The 22,209-nt window shown below is 36.1% G+C and overlaps 1 protein-coding gene across 1 annotated transcript in view; it reads right to left on the bottom strand.

Moving 5' to 3' along the window:
* Tbh (Tyramine beta hydroxylase) overlaps positions 1–22,209 on the bottom strand; it is a 123,474-nt gene that overhangs the window by 35,651 nt on the left and 65,614 nt on the right. Inside the window, exons 3-4 of the mRNA XM_075301282.1 lie at positions 5,351–5,709; positions 5,051–5,199 (exon numbers count right to left, since the gene is read on the bottom strand). Of these exons, the coding sequence (XP_075157397.1) occupies positions 5,051–5,199; positions 5,351–5,709 (508 nt within the window). The remainder of the gene's footprint in view (positions 1–5,050; positions 5,200–5,350; positions 5,710–22,209) is intronic.

Below are 22,209 nucleotides of genomic sequence, written 5' to 3'. Positions count from 1 at the left end.
GAGACTCATGGAGAAGCAAAATTCATCCGACCTGGTTGAAATTTAGTACGTGGTGTTAGTATATGATATTTAACAACTATGCCAAAAGTGGTCCATATCAGTCCATAGTCATATATAGCCCCCATATAAACCGATCCCGAGATTTGGTTTTGGAGCCTCTTGGAGGAGCAAATTTCATCCGAGTCCGTTGAAATTTGGTACATTGTGCTAGTATATGGCCGTTAACAACCAATCCTAACTAGGTCCATATCGGTCTATAGTTATATAGAGCACTCAGATAAATCAATCCCCAATCACACAAAAATTGGTCCATATCAAGTTCATAATTGTAGCCCCATATAAGCGACCCCCATATTTCAATTCTGGGTCTCCACGGGCCGTGCAAAAGTCTATATCGATCCGTAATTATTTGTAGACTAACCTACACATACCTTTTTAGTCTAATATATACCAACTATGGACTAACTCACAATTTAGAAAACAATTTAAAATACAACAACCCAAGTAATTCGATTGTGGATGACAGTCTTTCGTAGAAGTTTCTACGATATCCATGGTGGAGGGTACATAAGATTCGGCCTGGTCGAACTTACGGCCATATATACTTCTTTTTGTGAATTGTTGTTAAAAAGTACAACTACACCATCCAAAAACCGCTTCTGTAACATATATTTCCAAACACATTCTGCTTCAAGCATATATATTTTCAGGATTTGTCCAAACAAAATGTTGTTTGTATTGTTCAAACATATTATGTTTCACCTTATATATATATATATTTTTAAGGTGCCAATTCATTTTTTTACTTGCAGAAAAATGCCATAAACATACCTGTGTCGTGTTGATGTCTTTCGTTATCTCTCTCATTCGCAATCTTTAGTTTTTCATTATACTCTCTCGGTTTCTCTTTCCAAACACATATATGTTTATAGGTAAATTCTAATTAATACATGTTTGCATCCACACACGTAAAAGTAATGTACTAAAAATTTGAGTTCCAAACATATAATTTTTACACCGAAACATATGAAAAACTATCTTTTTCGTCCGTGTAGGCAATAAAACTACGTTTTAAGGAAATCTCAAAATATAGAGTATAAGTTAGTTTGCACGACGTAGTTCACACGGATGAAAAAGACTGTTTTTCATATGTTTGGCTATAAACATTATATGTTTGGAACACAAATTTTTAAACACAATATTTTTTAGTGCAAGCATATGATGTTCAGAAACTAGCATAACATGTTTGGGACGTATATGTTAATATGTTAGAACATATTATGTTTGGGGCATAAAATGTTTGTAAATATAATATGCTTGGATGCAAACATATATTAATTTAGAAATAGCCTATAAACATATATGTGTTTAGTAGCTTCGAGCGCTATTTAACAGGGAGCGATATTGAATTAAGTTGGTGGTTGTTGCTTGTTATTACAAAATTAACATTTTATTTTTCCTTGGGCAATTGATCAGCTACTTCTTTGATCCTTACAAACTGTGTGGTCCGCTGTTCGAATCCCCGTCCGGCAAAAGGTAAAATTAAAATAAAAAAAATCATAAAATTGAATAATTTCTTCTACAATGTTTGTATTACAGAAAAAGGTGCTAAGAACTAAAAAATCTCGTGGAAGTGAGAAAGATGTGGGGGAATATACAATTAGGCAGAAACAAAATTTTTAGCATTCAGGTCGAAAACCTATGTTGTTAGCACCTATATTACCTGTTTATTTTCATAATTCATTATGATTGTAAATATATAAATAAATAAATAAAATTTTGAGCACAATATTGTTTGGGAGAATTTTTTTTAAGCATATAATATTTTTGGGTGCAAAATGCTTCCAAACATATAATATGTTCACATAATAACATATTGTTTTTTGGAAGACAACATTATTGAATTTGGATGCAAAAATACAAAATATTTGGAACTTAGACTACCCAAACATATATTGTTTAGATCAATATGCTTTCAAACATATTATATATTAGGTTAGGTTAGGTTATGTGGCAGCCCGATGTATCAGGCTCACTTAGACTATTCAGTCCATTGTGATACCACAGTGGTGAACTTCTCTCTTATCACTGAAAGCTGCCCGATTCCATGTTAAGCTCAATGACAAGGGACCTCCTTTTTATAGCCGAGTCCGAACGGAGTTCCACATTCCAGTGAAACCACTTAGAGAAGCTTTGAAACCCTCAGAAATGTCACCAGCATTACTGAGGTGGGATAATCCACCGCTGAAAAACTTTTTGGTGTTCGGTCGTAGCAGGAATCGAACCCACGACCTTGTGTATGCAAGGCGGGCATGCTAACCATTGCACCACGGTGGCTACCATATTATATATTGGAAGAGATCCAACATATAAATGTTTGGGCAATACCCAAAAATGTATATGCTTGAAGCAAAATATGTTTGGGAGTATATGTTACAGAAGCGATTTTTTGTGAGGGTGCATTCTTGTTATAAAACAGTTTACTTTTTTCTGTGTGATTTCACCGCAATGCGGAACGCCGTTCAGACTCGGCTATAAAAAGGAAGTCCTTTGTTATTGAGTTAAACATAGAATCGGGTAGGTTAGGTATAATGGCAGCCCGATATCTCAGGCCCACTTAGACTATTCAGTCCATTGTGATACCACAGTGGTGAACTTCTCTCTTATCACTGAGTGCTGCCCGATTCTATGTTAAGCTCAATGACAAGGGACCTCCTTTTTATAGCCGAGTCCGAACGGCTTTCCACATTGCAGTAAAACTACCTAGAGAACCTTTGAAACCCTCAGAAATGCCACCAGCAGTACTGAGGTGATAAACTTTTTGGTGTTTGGTCGAAGCTGAGTTTGAAGCCACGACCCTGTGTATGCAAGGCGGGCATGCTAACCATTGCACCACGGTGGCTCCCAATCGGGTAGCATTCAGTGATAAATAAGTTCACTACTGTGGTCTACCACTAGAAATAACCTAACGCAAAATATAATATCCCCGCCTCTATGGCTCGGAATTATAAATAAAAATCATATGTGTAAACACAAAATCTTTGGAGCCGGAAAAGCTTTTTTCAGTGCAGGGCTCGCATTGAATTTACTTGGAACATTTTTTCTTGATTTCTTCGCAATCCCAAGGACAAGTTTCATGCGTAAAGTACATATCTGCAGCATTGTAATGAGAAATAAATAGCAAGTATATTTGGTACGTCGAGGTAGTCATGAAACCATCAGGTGATGGTAAGTCATTATTTTCAGTCATACAGTGTTGATGAGGGTATGACACAGTGTTGGTAAGCAGTGTTTCACCTCAAGTGGTTACCAAGTTTTTGCCAGGACACTCTTATACGTTTTTACACACCCCACAAGCCGTCAAACCCCATAAAGTATACATAGCCTTGCTCGTGGAGATATTCTGAGTCGATCTTGCGACGTCCGTCCGTCCGTCCTTGTGGTGAAATCACACAAACTTTCGGGCGAACAAACTATCGCCTTGAAACATTGCACAAATAGTTGATATTTGTGTATGTCGAATAGTATTGCAAATGGGTTACATCGGACAACTTTTAGGAATAGACTCCATATGAACTGATAGTCAAATTTGACTTCTGATGATTCCTGGAAGGGCCAATTTCTTTAAATTAAGTGCATGATGTCAGTAAATGTCTTCTAACAACCATGCAAAATTGGTCCAAATCGGTCAATAAGTATATACAACCCCATATTGCCTATTGATCTTACTCTAAGACATATTGATTAAATGAGATATTGAAGGCGTTGGCAATCCTCTCCCATTGTGTTCATACCACCATAAGCGTAGGAAGGCCTCTGGGGAGGGGGCTTAGACCCCCCCAGAAAAATTTTAGCCCCCCCCCCAGAATTTGAAAACCTATTTACGATTTTCCATTTTTATAAAAAATAAACAAACCCAGCCAAAAAAGCGTCGCCAAAAAAGTAGTGAAAATGATCTTTTTGGATCCGGAAGTGGTGCAAAATTGGCGAAGAAGCGATGAATTTAACATGGGCTTGCCATAGGACGGAAGTCCTCCATTTCAACAGCCGTTGCGCTGAATTTGCATCACTTCTTTAGGTGTGATCCGAATTCAATGTTTTGAATGTAAATTAAAAAATTCGGTTATATTTTGTCAAATAAATAATTTTTATAATTTTTAATGGATTCTAATGCTTGTCGGAAACGTTTGACCTCAAATATTTTCAAAAATTCACAAGTTTTTCAGATTGGATTTAAAAACTTTTTCGACAAAATTTAAATTATTTGTACCATTTTATGAATTCTTACTTCGTTTTTAAGGTATTTGAAACAAAAAAATTAAAATTTCCCGGTTCAAAGTATGAAAAAACCAAGTTATAAAAAATTGAATTTAAAGAACTTCCTGAGTAGTTAAAATAAAGAACATCATTGGGAGTACATCTTCTGGAAGTGCTTTTAAAGTTGTGCCTTTGGAAGAACTTCAAAATTTTTTTTGCTGGGAAATGTGTGTAACTACTTTTACTTGCTTTATTATAAATTAATTTTCGAGTTATTTTGATGTCTAATTTTTTTATTCATTTTTATGAAATAAAACATTAATTGAAATATAAATAAATGAAATATAAATTTTTAGCTAGGGGGGGCTATAGCCCCCCCTAGGAAAATTGTCTAGCTACGCTAATGCATACCACTCAAGTGTTTCCTGCTCCATCAAACAGAGCTGTTACTTAAAATGATTCAAATCTGCTGTTAGATTAACGATGATCAGAAAACTATTCGTTTGAGGCTTTATACTCAGCAATCTTCTATCTCAGTTTTTGCAGTTTTTTGTATCACACCTCCAATGAGTTTTGATTTCTTAGCCGAAGACAGCGGTACCAAAGTCTTAATGGCTTTGATAGAGATTTCCTAAATCCAGATGGTAACTCTTTAATACTTGCTTTGCTATACAACCTATATACACCTCCCACCTATATTTTATTACAGGAACATTGTTAATAACCAGGTGTCTACCATCTAATGGCTTAGTTGTTTGGTGAATACCAATCCACTTTCATTCAGTGTACTTACGTTTCTGGAATAAGAATTTTATCAGCTCTCAATAATTGCATCATTTTAATTCCAGATTCTTGGGATGATACATTGGGGAAAGGAAATTGATAATCTGTTAATTCCAACTCATTTTCGCCTCTCGCCCACATAATATACATGGTACCTTCCTGTTTGTAAAAATAATGGAAAATTAAAAGAAAACAAAATTTTTACGAAATTAATTAGTCACATCTGCTGCTGCAATTTTAAAACATTGTAAGGAGCAAAAAAAACAATGTGATGGTTTTGCGCTCCTCTCATTTCAATATCTAAACTTACGTGGAAGCGAAAATCCGAAGGATCACAAGTATCAAATTTCCTCTTAAACGCTAATGTCGATTCATCCATTTTGAAAAGCACACAATCCTGTTGATAGTCCTTGTGTACAAACTTTCCATCCGTACTGGTATAGGTGTCCGTCACAACATTGAAAAATCCATTTTGGTTTTCAAAAAAGCAAATGTCCGCATCACCTTTTTCGCCTCGCTTGGAGAAGCCCAAATAGAACCATCTGTGCTGTTCATTGAAGGCATTTTGCAGATGGAATAGCACTTCTTGTTTGTACCAATCAACCATCCAACTGAGTTTAATTTCTTTATTGTCCAAGAGAATTTCATGAAGTTTGGTATCGGAAAGACCTGTGGAGATAAGGGAGAGGAACACCATAAAAAATTGGATGATAATAAAAATATGAAATTAACAAAATAATATTTTCGTTTGCAAAGCCTATACGAATGTAATAAGGAATAAATGTTCCTTTTATTGGATCTTTAGGATTTGTAACAGCAGGTACACCAAAATTGGTATCACACTGTTCTCTATGTGCCAATTTATGAAAGATACTATAATTGTTTTGGGGCTATGTGGAATAGTCATTACGTTTTAATGCTGTTGGTGTTTCCTATGCCCCCTCTGGGGAGGGGAGATGAACCAAATTTTGTCACAAGGAACAAGCAAAAGCCTTTTCACGTGACCTTAGCCTACTGAGCCCTGATTGATAAACTATCTCAGTGGAAAGTTTTAAGTCAGTAGTGGGATTTTGTATTCAATTTTAACAATGAATCGCTTCGTAAGAAGGAATAACAAGACAATTGTCTTGTGCGGCAAAACGTTTTTTCCCTGCTTATATAAGCACTCTACATGTGCAGGCGGTTATTTAGGTATACAATAATGAATTCAAAAGTACTAAAGACCCCTTTCCAAATGCATATAATGCACCAATTAATTTCACCCAATTCAGCACCATAAAGTAATCTATTAAATGACCGATAGACTATATTGGGCATTACCATTTGAGTATGAAATCGATAGGAAAAACATTGTCTATCTCAAAAAAAAAAAAAAAAAAAAACAAGTATATACGGCCGTAAGTTCGGCCAGACCGAATCTTATGTACCCTCCAGCATGGATTGCGTAGAAACTTCTATGAAAGACTGTCATCCACAATCGAATTACTTGGGATGTGGTATCTTCAAACTTCTTAACATCGTTTTCTAAATTGTGAGTTAGTCCATACATGGTATATACAACTTGATATGGACCATTTTTTGTGTGATTGGGGATCGATTTATCTGAGGGCTATATATAACTATAGACCAATATGGACCTAGTTAGGCAGGGTTGTTAACGGCCATGTACTAGCACAATGTACCAAATTTAAACTGCTCCTCCAAGAGGCTCCAAAACCAAATCTCGGGATCGGTTTATATGGGGGCTATATATAATTATTGACTGATATAACCCAATTCCTGCATGGTTGTTCGATACCATGTACTAACATCACGTACCAAATTTCAACTGCATCGGATGAATTTTGCTCTTCCAAGGGGCTCCGGATGTCAAATCTGGGGATCGGCTTATATGGGGGCTATATATAATTATGGACCGATGGAGACCAATTTTTGCATGGTTGTTAGAGACCATATTCCAACACCATGTACCAAATTTCAGCCGGATCGGATGAAATTTGTTTCTCTTTGAGGCTCCGCAAGCCAAATCTGGCGATCGGTTTATATGGGGGCTATATATAATTATGGACCGATGTGGACCAATTTTTGCATGGTTGTTAGAGACCATATACCAACACTTTGTACCAAATTTCGGCCAGATCGAATGAAAGATGCTTCTCTTAGAGGCTCCGCAAGTCAAATCTGGCGATCAGCTTATATGGGGGCTATACGTAAAAGTGGACCGATATGGCCCATTTGCAATACCGACCTACATTCAAGTTTCAAGTCGATAGCTTGTTTCGTTCGGAAGTTAGCGTGATTTCAACAGACGGACGGACATGCTTAGATCGACTAAGAATTTCACCACGACCCAGAATAGATATACTTTATGGGGTCTTAGAGCAATAATTCGATGTGTTCCTATGGTGGAGGGTATAAAAAAAGAAATGAGAGATATTGATAAAAATAAATCAAGTGATCATTTAATTTTAAACAAGTTAGTAAAATCTAAAGTCCGACTATATTATACCCTTCACCACTATGTAGACCAACATTTTTGATACCATAGTAATTCCTTCAAATTTGTTGAGAGCTACACGGACGAAAAAGACTGGTTTTCATATGTTTGGATGTAAAAATTATATGTTTGGAACTCAAATTTGTTAACACATAATTTTTAAGTGCAAGAATATAATGTTCATAAACTAGCATAACATGTTTGGGACATATATGTTAATATGTTAGAACATATTATGTTTGAGACATAAAGTGCTTGTAAATATAATATGTTTGGATGCAAACATATGTTAACTTAGGAATAGCCTATAAACATATATGTGTTTAGAAAGATAGACCTAGAGAGTATGCTGCAAGTAAAAGAATGGAAGTAACAAATTGGCGCCTTAAAAATATATATACACAAAGAAAATTTCATTTTTTTTCTGCCAGTGTATGCATAAGGTGAAACATAATATGTTTGAGCAATAAAAACAATATTTTGTTTGGACCAATCCTGAAAATATATATGTTTGAGGGTGTATATAAAGGTTTACATTCCCATATACAAATATTTACATCAGAACAGATTTGGAGAAATATTTATAAACTTCTACAAAATCTCTAGAATTTAAATTAGGGCTAACGCCCTGGAACGAAACACAATTAAATAAAAACAAGTAAGGAAAGTCTAAAGTTCTTCATAATGGCAAGTTGTACTAAGTGTTCGTTAAGTATGATAGCAACCCAGCAAAAAAAGCGTCGCCAAAAAGTAATGGAAATGTTCTGTTTGGATCCGGAAGTTGTGCAAAATTGACGCAGAAGCGATGAATTTAACATGGGCTTCTCATAGGACGGAAGTTCTCCATTTCAACAGCCGTTGTACTGAATTTGCATCACTTCTTTAGGTGTGATCCGAATTTAATGTTTTGGGTGTAAATTAGAAAATTCTGTGTATTTTGTCTAATAAATAATTTTTATATTTTTTTTTTATAATTTTTAATGGATTCTAACGCTTGTCAGAAACGTTTGACCTCAAATATTTTCAAAAATTCACAATTTTTTCAGATTGGATTTAGCATTTTTTTCGACAAAATTTAAATGATTTGTACCATTTTATGAATTCTTACTCAGTTTTTAACCTATTTGAAACAAAACAAGTAAGGAAAGTCTAAAGTCGGGCGGGGCCGACTATATTATACCCTGCACCACTTTGTAGATCTAAATTTTCGATACCATATCACATCCGTCAAATGTGTTGGGTGCTATATATAAAGGTTTGTCCCAAATACATACATTTAAATATCACTCGATCTGGACAGAATTTGATAGACTTCTACAAAATCTATAGACTTAAAATTTAAGTCGGCTAATGCACTAGGGTCGAACACAATGTTAGTATATACTATATGTATATACACTGTGGCGCAGGGTATAAATATGGGAAACATTTAAATCTGAAGCAATTTTAAGGAAACTTCGCAAAAGTTTATTTATGATTTATCGCTCGATATATATGTATTACCAGTTTGGGAAAATTAGGGTCTTTTTTACAACTTTTCGACTAAGCAGTTGCGATTTTACAAGGAAAATGTTCGTATTTTGACCATTTTTGTCGAAATCGGAAAAACATATATATGGGAGCTACATCTAAATCTGAATCGATTTCAACCAAATTTGGCACGCATAGTAACAATGCTAATTCTACTCCCTGTGCAAAATTTCAACTAAATCGGAGTTAAAAATTGGCCTCTGTGGTCATATTTGTGTAAATCGGCTTAAAGCTATATATGGGAGCTATATATAAATCTGAACCGATTTCAACCAAATTTGGCACGAATAGCTACAATGCTAATTCTACTCCCTGCGCCAAATTTCAATTAAATCGGCGTAAAAGATTGGCCACTGTGGTCATATGAGTGTAAATCGGGCGAACGATATATATGGGAGCTATATCTAAATCTGAACCGATTTCAATAAAATTTGGCACACTTGACTACACTACTAATTGTACTCCTAGTGCAAAATTTTAACCAAATTGGGGTAAAACTCTGGCTTCTGGGACCGTATTAGTCCATATGGGCGAAAGATATATATGGGAGCTATATCTAAATCTGAACCGATTTCAATAAAATTTGGCACACTTGACTGTAGTACTAATTGTTCTTCTTGTGCAAAATTTTAAGCAAGTTAGGGTAAAACTCTGGCTTCTGGGGCCATATAAGTCCTTGATTACAAAAATGTGTTCACGGACAGACGGACATGGCTATATCGACTCAGGAGCCCACCCTGAGCATTTTTGCCAAAGACACCATGTGTCTACCTCGTCTCCTTCTGGGTGTTGCAAACATATGCACTAACTTATAATACCCAGTTCCACAGTGTGGCGCAGGGTATAAATATGGGAAATATAAAGCTAACGCCATTTTATTGTACAAAAGTCCATTTATGATTTATCCGGCGATACACGTGTATTAGAGGTATATGACAATTTGAGGAATTTTTATTTTTGCTCCTTAGCAGTAGTGATTTCACAAGAATATTGACTAAATTTCACTAAGATAGGTTTTCAATTGTGGGGTTTGTGACAATATTTGGCCACATCGAGCGACATTTACACAGCCGAAACCTTATCTAAATCTTCTGTGGAATCTACGCTGACGTTGTGCCATTTTTGCTTAAAGAAGAATATAAGAATCGACACAGTTAGACTGATAAATCGTTTTTTTTTTTAAAGGCGTATATATATGATAACTATATCCAAATCTAAATCGGGCGAGAGATATATATGGGAACTATATGTAACTCTGAATTGATTTGAAGGAAATTTAGCATACGACCATCCATTGTACTCTTTGTGCAAAATTTGAAGGAAATAAAAATAAATTCTGGCCTCTAGGGCCAATAAAACACATATCGGGCGAAAGATATGTATTGGAGCTATATCGAAATCTGAACCTATTTTAACCAAATTTAGCATGGATAGCTATAATATTATTTCTACTCCCTGTGCATAGCCTCACATAAATCGGAGTAAAACTTTGGCCTCTACGGTCATATGAGTCTAAATCGGACGAAAGATCTATATGGGAGCTATATCTAAATCTGAACCGATTTCAATTAAATAAAGTAAGCATTGGTAGAATATCAATTCTACTCTCTATGCAACGTGAATCGGTGTTAATCTTTGGCCTCTACGGTCATATGAGTCTAAATCGGGAGAAAGATATATATGGGAGCTATATCTAAATCTGAATCGATTTCAATTAAATTTAGCAAGCATTGGTATAATGTGAATTCTATTCTCTGTGCAAAATTTCACGTAAATCGGTGTTAAACTTTAGCCTCTATGGTCATATGAGTCTAAATCGGGCGAAAGAAATATATGTGAGCTGTATCTAAATCTGAATCGATTTGGCTGATATTTTGCAAGTTTTTTGAGACTCATAAAATATTCGGATCTACGGAATTTGAAGAAGATCGATTGATAAACACGCCAATTATGACCAGATCGGCGATAAATATATATGGCAGCTATATTTAAATCTGAACCGATTTTTTTTCCAAAATCAATAGCGATTGTCTTTGTCCCGACAAAACGACCCTATGCCAAATTTGAGGACGATCGGACTTAAACTGCGACCTGTACTTTGCACACAAAAATACATGAACAGACAGACGGACATATCTAAATAGAATTCAATTCTAAAACGATCGGTATACTAAATCGGTATACTTTTCCATCTTGGCGTTAAAAATTGCATTCCACAATCATGAACGGACGGTGACAAAATGAAACGGAAACGTTGACAAAAAACCAAATCGGAATGTCCACGATTTCTTCCACGGGCGTTCACGATTTCATGAACGGCATTCGTTTTTCTATGGCTATGAAAATTCTTAAAATAATCGTTAGACGTTGTTATGGCAACTCCGCCGGTGGTGCAATGTGCTGTTAACGCGTATGGTGCAGACGACACAGGTTCGAGTCACGGTAGCGGAAATCTTTTTTTAATTTTGTTTATAAATTCGTAATCATTACGTCTTCAGATCATATGTTCTGATATAAATAAGTATTCACTAAGTTCTCATATAAATAGGTATTCACTACTTACCCGAACAAGCGGGAAATAACAACCAAGCTATTGGGTATTAATATTAAACTACAATCGTAGTCGTTTAAAATCAGCTGTATTGTATTCGTTGCTGATGACAATAAACACATCGTTAAGTAAACAACAAAACATGTTTGGTCGTTTATTTGCTCGAACGCATTGCCCTTATAAGCATAAAATTTCAGTCATGCAAAATGGTGTCTTTAATGATGTAGGTTACTTTCAGTCGGAAACAAATATGTACAGCAGTAAGTTCGGCCGGGCCGAATCTTAAATTCCCACCACAATGAATCAAATATAATAATTTGATAATATATAGAATTTCAGGGGGCTTTGATGACAGATATTATCCTTAGCAGATCACTTCAACCAGTACGCTTCTCGAAGAAAAATTTAAAGATTATAAGAACCATTTTTTGTTTGAGTTTTAGAAGAATTATAAACATCTCGTGTAAGTATTATGCAAGAAAATAATGAAATAACGCCTCGATTTGAAATTTAAAATTGGTAGATTTTTACAACCATTATTCAAACGGTTACGAAAAGTAAAATTTGGAATTTATACTTTCAGTTTCAAGCAATTTTCATGATCAGTGCGCCTTCTATACCCTCAAGAAGTAAAATTGGTCTATATGGAGACCTTAACAAATGGACCGGTAAAATCTAAATCCGTTACAATTTCAGGCAAATCGGATAAAAACTACGGTTTATATAAGCCGAAGGAGTTAAATATGGGAGTTCAGTCTATATGGGTAATAGCCAAAAACATGCACCGATACAAACCAAATTAAGCACGCCTAGGTTAGGTTAGGTATAGAGGCAGCCCGATATTTCAGGCTTGCTTAGACTACTCAGTCCATTGTGATACCACATTTGTGAACTTCTCTCTTATCACTGAGTGCTGCCCGATTCCATGTTAAGCTCAATGACAAGGGACCTCCTTTTTATAGCCGAGTCGGAACGGCGTTCCACATTGCAGTGAAACCACTTAGAGAAGCTTTGAACACGCAGAAATGTCACCAGCATTATTGAGGTGGGATAATCCACCGCTGAAAAACTTTTTGGTGTTTGGTCAAAACTTGGACTGATATGCAAGGCGGGCAAGCTAACGACCACGGTGGCTACCACCTAATTGTGGTTCTGAAAAAACTACAGAATCTATATCAAAAGCTTTACCGATACACAATATATTCGCAACACCTAATTATGGTCCTAAAAACCTCTAGATTTCACATTTCAGGCAAATTGGGTAAAAACTATGATACACCACATTTTCGATACACCTATTTGTGGTGATAAAATACCTCTAGATTTAACATTTCAGACTAACAGGATTGAAAATACGGTTTCTAGAAGCCCGAGAAGTAAAATCGGGAGATCGGTCTATACGGGGGCTATACGCAAACCATTATCGGCACACGTATGTGTTTTTCTAAATTACTTCTAGATTTCCAAATTCAGACAAATCGGGTAGAAAATACAGTTTCTAGAAGCCCAAGACCCCAAATCGGGGGGGTCGGTTTATATGGGGCTATATTAAAACCTGAACCGATATAGCCCATCTTCGAGCTTGACCTGCGTGCAAACAAACAACGAATCTGTGCAAACTTTCTGGACGATAGAGCCATTATTCAAAGCAACAGCCTGATTACAACAGGCAGACAAACGGAGAGAAGAATATGGTTATATCGTCCTAGAATTTCTCCCTGCTGCAAACGGAATGAGAAAATTATTATACCACATACCTTTACCATTCTTAGGAGGTGGGTATAAAAATTGATCCCTTTTCTATTTCAAAAAAGTTTTCGGTAATATTTCAAAAAAAAAAAAAAAACAAGTAAGGAAAAACTAAAGTCGGGCGGGGCCGACTATATTATACCCTGCACCACTTTGTAGATTTAAATTTTCGATACCATATCACATCCGTCAAATGTGTTGGGTGCCATATATAAAGGTTTGTCCCAAATACATACATTTAAATATCACTCGATTTGGACAGAATTTGATAGACTTTTACAAAATCTATAGACTCAAAATTTAAGTTGGCTAATGCCCTAGGGTGGAACACAATTTTAGTAAAAACAAGTATATACAGCAGTAAGTTCGGCCGGGCCGAATCTTAAATACCCACCACCATGAACCAAATATTAGGGTTTCCTTTGAAATTTCAGGAGGGCTTGAGGACTTGAGGACACTTCCCGAAGATAAATTTAAAGATTTCATCCATGAGGACTATATCAGATTCTGGATTTATAAGAACCATTTTTGTTTGAGTTTTAGAGGAATCATTAACATCTCTTGTCAGTGTGCAAGAAAATTATAAAATAACGTCTTGATTTGAAATCTTAAATCTGTAGAAGTAAAATCTGGAAATTTTACATTGAGTTTCAAGCAATTTTCATCATCAGTGCGCCTTCTACACCCTCAAGAAGTGAAGTCGGTCTATATGGAGGCATTACCAAATGGACCTATAAAAACCTAATCCGATACACGTTTTTGTGAGCCTAAAATACCAGAATATTTACAATTTCAGGCAAATCAGATAAAAACTTCGGATTCTAGAAGCCCAAGAAGTAAAATCGGGAAATCGGTCTATATGGGGGCTATACCAAAATATGGACCGATCCTCACCATTTTCGGCACACTTCTTTATGGTCCTAAAATACCTCTAGATTTCCAATTTCGCACAAATTGGATAAAAAACAAGTATATACAGCAGTAAGTTCGGCCGGGCCGAATCTTAAATACCCACCACCATGAACCAAATATTAGGGTTTCCTTTGAAATTTCAGGAGGGCTTGAGGACTTGAGGACACTTCCCGAAGATAAATTTAAAGATTTCATCCATGAGGACTATATCAGATTCTGGATTTATAAGAACCATTTTTGTTTGAGTTTTAGAGGAATCATTAACATCTCTTTAAGTGTGCAAGAAAATTATAAAATAACGTCTTGATTTGAAATCTTAAATCTGTAGAAGTAAAATCTGTAAATTTTACATTGAGTTTCAAGCAATTTTCATCATCAGTGCGCCTTCTACACCCTCAAGAAGTGAAGTCGGTCTATATGGAGGCATTACCAAATGGACCTATAAAAACCTAATCCGATACACGTTTTTGTGAGCCTAAAATACCAGAATATTTACAATTTCAGGCAAATAGGATAAAAACTTCGGATTCTAGAAGCCCAAGAAGTAAAATCGGAAAATCGGTCTATATGGGGGCTATACCAAAATATGGACCGATCCTCACAATTTTAGGCACACTTCTTTATGGTCCTAAAATACCTCTAGATTTCCAATTTCACACAAATTGGATAAAAAACAAGTATATACAGCAGTAAGTTCGGCCGGGCCGAATCTTAAATACCCACCACCATGAACCAAATATTAGGGTTTCCTTTGAAATTTCAGGAGGGCTTGAGGACTTGAGGACACTTCCCGAAGATAAATTTAAAGATTTCATCCATGAGGACTATATCAGATTCTGGATTTATAAGAACCATTTTTGTTTGAGTTTTAGAGGAATCATTAACATCTCTTTAAGTGTGCAAGAAAATTATAAAATAACGTCTTGATTTGAAATCTTAAATCTGTAGAAGTAAAATCTGTAAATTTTACATTGAGTTTCAAGCAATTTTCATCATCAGTGCGCCTTCTACACCCTCAAGAAGTGAAGTCGGTCTATATGGAGGCATTACCAAATGGACCTATAAAAACCTAATCCGATACACGTTTTTGTGAGCCTAAAATACCAGAATATTTACAATTTCAGGCAAATAGGATAAAAACTTCGGATTCTAGAAGCCCAAGAAGTAAAATCGGAAAATCGGTCTATATGGGGGCTATACCAAAATATGGACCGATCCTCACCATTTTAGGCACACTTCTTTATGGTCCTAAAATACCTCTAGATTTCCAATTTCACACAAATTGGATAAAAAATAAGGTTTCTATAAGCCCAAGACCCCAAATCGGGAGGTCGTTTTATATGGGGAACATACCAAAACATGGACCGATACTCACAATTTTTGGCACACGTATTTGTGGTCCTACAATACCTCTAGATTTCCAATTTCCGGTAAATTGAATAAAAACTGCGATTTCTATAAGCCAAAGAAGTAAAATCGGGAGATGGGTCTTTATGGGGGCTATACCAAAATATGGACCGATACTCACAATTTTTGGCACACGTATTTGTGGTCCTACAATACCTCTAGATTTCCATTTTCAGGTAAATTGAATAAAAACTGCGGTTTCTATAAGCCCAAGAAGTAAAATCGGGAGATCGGTCTATATGGGGGCTATACCAAAATATGGACCGATACTCACAATTTTTGGCACACATATTTGTGGTCCTACAATACCTCTAGATTTCCAATTTCCGGTAAATTGAATAAAAACTGCGATTTCTATAAGCCAAAGAAGTAAAATCGGGAGATGGGTCTATATGGGGGCTATACCAAAATATGGACCAATACTCACAATTTTCGGCACACGTATTTGTGGTCCGACAATACCTCTAGATTTCCAATTTCAGGTAAATTGAATAAAAACTGCGGTTTCTATAAGCCCAAGAAGTAAAATCGGGAGATCGGTCTATATGGGGGCTATGCCAAAACGTGGACCGATACTCACCATTTTTGGCACACCTCTTTACGGTCACAAAATACCTCCAGATTTCAAATTTCAGGCAAATTGGATAAAAACTACGGTTTCTATAAGCCCAAGACCCCAAATCGGGAGGTCGGTTTATATGGGGACTATATCAAAACCTGGACCGATACAGCCCATCTTCGAACTTGACCTGCCTGCAGACAAAAGACGAGTTTGTGCAAAATTTCAGCACGATTGCTTCATTATTGAAGACTGTAGCGTGATTACAACAGACAGACAGACAGACAGACAGACGGACAGACGGACATCGTTATATCGTCTTAGAATTTCTCCCTGATCAAGAATATATATACTTTATATAGTCGGAAATCGATATTTCGATGCGTTACAAACGGAATGACAAACTTATTATACCCCCGTCACCATTCTATGGTGGTGGGTATAATAAGGTTTCTATAAGCCCAAGACCCCAAATCGGGAGGTCGTTTTATATGGGGAACATACCAAAACATGGACCGATACTCACAATTTTTGGCACACGTATTTGTGGTCCTACAATACCTCTAGATTTCCAATTTCCGGTAAATTGAATAAAAACTGCGATTTCTATAAGCCAAAGAAGTAAAATCGGGAGATGGGTCTTTATGGGGGCTATACCAAAATATGGACCGATACTCACAATTTTTGGCACACGTATTTGTGGTCCTACAATACCTCTAGATTTCCATTTTCAGGTAAATTGAATAAAAACTGCGGTTTCTATAAGCCCAAGAAGTAAAATCGGGAGATCGGTCTATATGGGGGCTATACCAAAATATGGACCGATACTCACAATTTTTGGCACACATATTTGTGGTCCTACAATACCTCTAGATTTCCAATTTCCGGTAAATTGAATAAAAACTGCGATTTCTATAAGCCAAAGAAGTAAAATCGGGAGATGGGTCTATATGGGGGCTATACCAAAATATGGACCAATACTCACAATTTTCGGCACACGTATTTGTGGTCCGACAATACCTCTAGATTTCCAATTTCAGGTAAATTGAATAAAAACTGCGGTTTCTATAAGCCCAAGAAGTAAAATCGGGAGATCGGTCTATATGGGGGCTATGCCAAAACGTGGACCGATACTCACCATTTTTGGCACACCTCTTTACGGTCACAAAATACCTCCAGATTTCAAATTTCAGGCAAATTGGATAAAAACTACGGTTTCTATAAGCCCAAGACCCCAAATCGGGAGGTCGGTTTATATGGGGACTATATCAAAACCTGGACCGATACAGCCCATCTTCGAACTTGACCTGCCTGCAGACAAAAGACGAGTTTGTGCAAAATTTCAGCACGATTGCTTCATTATTGAAGACTGTAGCGTGATTACAACAGACAGACAGACAGACAGACAGACAGACAGACAGACAGACAGACGGACAGACGGACATCGTTATATCGTCTTAGAATTTCTCCCTGATCAAGAATATATATACTTTATATAGTCGGAAATCGATATTTCGATGCGTTACAAACGGAATGACAAACTTATTATACCCCCGTCACCATTCTATGGTGGTGGGTATAATAAGATTTCTAGAAGCCCAAGACCCCAAATCGGGAGGTCGTTTTATATGGGGAACATACCAAAACATGGAGCGATACTCACAATTTTTGGCACACGTATTTGTGGTCCTACAATACCTCTAGATTTCCAATTTCCGGTAAATTGAATAAAAACTGCGATTTCTATAAGCCAAAGAAGTAAAATCGGGAGATGGGTCTTTATGGGGGCTATACCAAAATATGGACCGATACTCACAATTTTTGGCACACGTATTTGTGGTCCTACAATACCTCTAGATTTCCATTTTCAGGTAAATTGAATAAAAACTGCGGTTTCTATAAGCCCAAGAAGTAAAATCGGGAGATCGGTTTATATGGGGGCTATACCAAAATATTTCGATGCGTTACAAACGGAATGACAAACTTATTATACCCCCGTCACCATTCTATGGTGGTGGGTATAAAAAAAATATGGGAAACATTTCAATCTGAAGCAATTTTAAGGAAACTTCGCAAAAGTTTATTTATGATTTATCGCTCGATATATATGTATTAGAAGTTTAGGAAAATTAGAGTCATTTTTACATTTTTTCGACTAAGCAGTGGCGATTTAACAAGGAAAATTTTGGTATTTTGACCATTTTTGTCGAAATCAGAAAAACATATATATGGGAACTATATCTGAATCTGAAAAAATTCAATCAAATTTGGCACACATGACTATATTACTAATTGTACTCCTAGTGCAAAATTTCAACCAAATTGATCCAAAACTCTGGCTTCTGGGGCCATATAAGTCCATATCGGGCGAAAAATATATATGGAAGCTATACCTAAATCTGAACCGATTTCAATCAAATTTGGCACACATGACTATACTACCAATTGTACTCCTTGTGCAAAATTTCAAGCTAATCGGGATAAAACGCTGGCTTCTGGGTCCATATAAGTGCATATCGGGCGAAAGATATATATGGGAGCTATATCTAAATCTGAATCGATTTCAACTAAATTTGGCTCGCATAGCTACAATGCTAAATCTACTCCCTGTACAAAATTTCAACCAAATTTGACCAACACTCTGGCTTTAAGGACCCTATTAGTCCATATCGGGCGAAAGATATATGTATGGGAGCTATATCTAAACCTGAACCGATTTCAATCAAATTTTGCACACTTGACTATACTACTAATTGTACTCCTAGTGCAAAATTTCAACCAAATTCGGCCAAAAATCTGGCTTCTGGGGCCATATAAGTCCATATCAGGTATATATGGACTTATATGGCCCCAGATATATATGGGAGCTATATCGAAATCTGAACCGATTTCAATCAAATTTTGCATAATTGACTATACGACTAAGTGCTATGTTTGTACAAGCAAATCGGTATAAAACTATGGCTGCTGGTCCATATTAGTGCATATCGGGCGAAAGATATATAAGGGAGCTATATCTAAATCTGAAGCGATTTCTTCCAAAATCAATAAAGTTCTATTCTGACCCAAATTAGGAACATGTTCCAAATTTGAAGGCGATTGGACTTAAATTGCGACCTAGACTTTGATCACAAAAATGTGTTCACAGACAGACGGACGGACGGAGGGACGGACATGGTTATATCGACTCAGGGACCCACCCTGAGCATTATTGCCAAAGACACCATGTGTCTATCTCGTATCTATCTCTGTTCCACAGTGTGGCGCAGGGTATAAAAACACCAAAGGATTTAGTCGGGCAGAACTACCTTGAATTCTATTAAGTTAAAGGAAATTTCGTATATATTGAGAACATCGTCCATTTTTATACCCACCACCATAGAATGGTGACGGGGTATAATAAGTTTGTCATTCCGTTTGTAACGCATCGAAATATCGATTTCCGACTATATAAAGTATATATATTCTTGATCAGGGAGAAATTCTAAGACGATATAAGCATGTCCGTCTGTCCGTCTGTCTGTCTGCCTGTCTGGCTGTCTGTTGTAATCACGCTACAGCATTCAATAATGGAGCTATCGTCCTGAAATTTGGCACAGAATCGTCTTTTGTCTGCGCGCAGGTCAAGTTCGAAGATGGGCTATATCGGGCCATGTTTTGGTATAGCCCCCATATAAACCGACCTCCCGATTTGGGGTCTTTCGCTTATAGAAACCGTAGTTTTCATCCAATTTGCGCGAAATTGAAAATCTAGAGATATTTTGGGACCTTGAAGAGGTGTGCCAAAAATGGTGAGTGTCGGTCCATGTTTTGGGGTCTTTCGCTTATAGAAACCGTATTGGGGTCTTTCGATTTGGGGTCTTTCGCTTATAGAAACCGTAGTTTTCATCCAATTTGCGCGAAATTGAAAATCTAGAGGTATTTTGGGACCTTGAAGAGGTGTGCCAAAAATGGTGAGTGTCGGTCCATGGTTTGGTATAGCCCCCATATAAACCGACCTCCCGATTTGGGGTCTTTCGCTTATAGAAACCGTAGTTTTCATCCAATTTGCGCGAAATTGAAAATCTAGAGATATTTTGGGACCTTGAAGAGGTGTGCCAAAAATGGTGAGTGTCGGTCCATGTTTTGGGGTCTTTCGCTTATAGAAACCGTATTGGGGTCTTTCGATTTGGGGTTGTAATGTTCGTCGTTTATATTTTTGTGTTGTGGATGAAGATGTGTGGAATTCTTGTTGTGTTTTACATTTAAATTGCCTGCCTATCGGGTTTGCCGGCGCTTAATAACGCCACGGGCAGAAAAAGGGTTTTTGTTTTCCTTTGCAGGCACAACCAGGTGCCACAGCAAAAATAATTATTTAAATAGAAAATGCCGGTTTAGGCTTTCAAAACTGAATGATTGACTTTATTAAAAATTTTTCATCTTTTATACTTAAATAACGGTATTTCTAATTTCTAATTCTTTTTTCATATTTATCCTTAAAAATAAACAACAATCCTTAAACATAACATATGATCTAAACTTATAACTAAACAGCTGATTAAAAATACAATTATTCTCAAACTACTTAACAGCTGATTCATACATATAATACCGTTTACACTACACCCTCACCCTATAAAAAAATAATTTTTGAATATTCATATGAAAAAATTATTTTTACAAATATTAAATTCAGTTATAGTTCAATTCTTTGTTATGAAAAAATTCATTTGTTGCATCATAATGGAAAATTTCTTCAAAGAATACATAATATATAATTAGGTTGAATTCATTGTTAAATAATTCCATGGTTTTAACATATTATTATGGAATTTCTTTATTTTTCCATCGACATTTATAAAACTATTTACGCCCTCTCTATTTACAATTTCATATGAGCCTAGATACGGTGATTGATTCTTTTTTCTATTCATCTGGCGTAAAAGTACAAAATCGCCTTTTTTCTTTTTTGACTTAGCAAGAGAATACTTAAGTCTTTGCTTCAACTCATTGGCGTAATCATCCATATTGTAACATTTTTTAGCTGTTCTTATTTCATCGTTCGGTAAATAAGGTAACCTACCAAAAACTAGCTCATATGGTGAATAATTAGTATCAACATGAGGTGTTGTATTATAGGCAAACGTAAAATATGGTATCCAAGAGTCCCATTCATCATCTTTGGTGAAATTTAATAAAAATTCGTTAAGAACTCTATGATTTCGCTCTATTGAACCCAATGTCTCGTGGTGGTATGGGACACTAAATATTTGCTTTATATCCAATAAACGACATACTTCCGCCATTAGCTGATTCGTAAACTCTGTACCCTTATCTGCCTTTAGAACTTTAAAATTCCCATAAATTAAAATAAATTGTTCTACAAGAGTTTTCGCAACGGTTTTCGCGTCTTTTGTCTCCATTGGGTACGCTACAACATACTTTGTTAATTCACATTGTATAGTTAAAATATATCTGTTATTATTAGAAACCCTTAATGGACCTACCGTATCTATTGATATAGTTTCAAAACTTGTTCCAGGTGTATTTGTCATCGTAATTGTTTATTTCGTGTGTATAGTCTGTTTGTTCAATTTACATTGTGGGCAACTTAAGACATATCTCTTGACCATTTTTGACATATTCTTCCATATGTATCGCTGTTTTAATTTCAGTAATGTTTTGCGGACTCCTAAATGTCCTCCGTGTGGTGAGTCGTGGTATTCTGCTATTATTTTCAATTGTGTATGTGTGCAATTTATTCTTTTCGGTTCTTCATATAATATAATTTTCAAATTTACTTTATTCTTTTGTATTAATTTATTCATGATTGTTTTGAATTCTTCCGTGGCCATGGATTTGAACAATTCATCATTTTTGCTCATTGCAAATTCTTTTATTCGTTGCTGTTGCATCTTCAATATAAGTTTCTCCAAAGTCACCTTAGTGTTCGATGGATTATCGCTGTATATGACAGATACATTG

Source organism: Haematobia irritans, chromosome 3 (assembly GCF_050003625.1).
Source record: "Haematobia irritans isolate KBUSLIRL chromosome 3, ASM5000362v1, whole genome shotgun sequence".
Classification (NCBI taxonomy): Eukaryota; Metazoa; Arthropoda; class Insecta; order Diptera; family Muscidae; genus Haematobia; species Haematobia irritans.
Note: the sequence above shows the minus strand (reverse complement) of the source record. Positions and strands in the feature narration are given on the sequence as shown.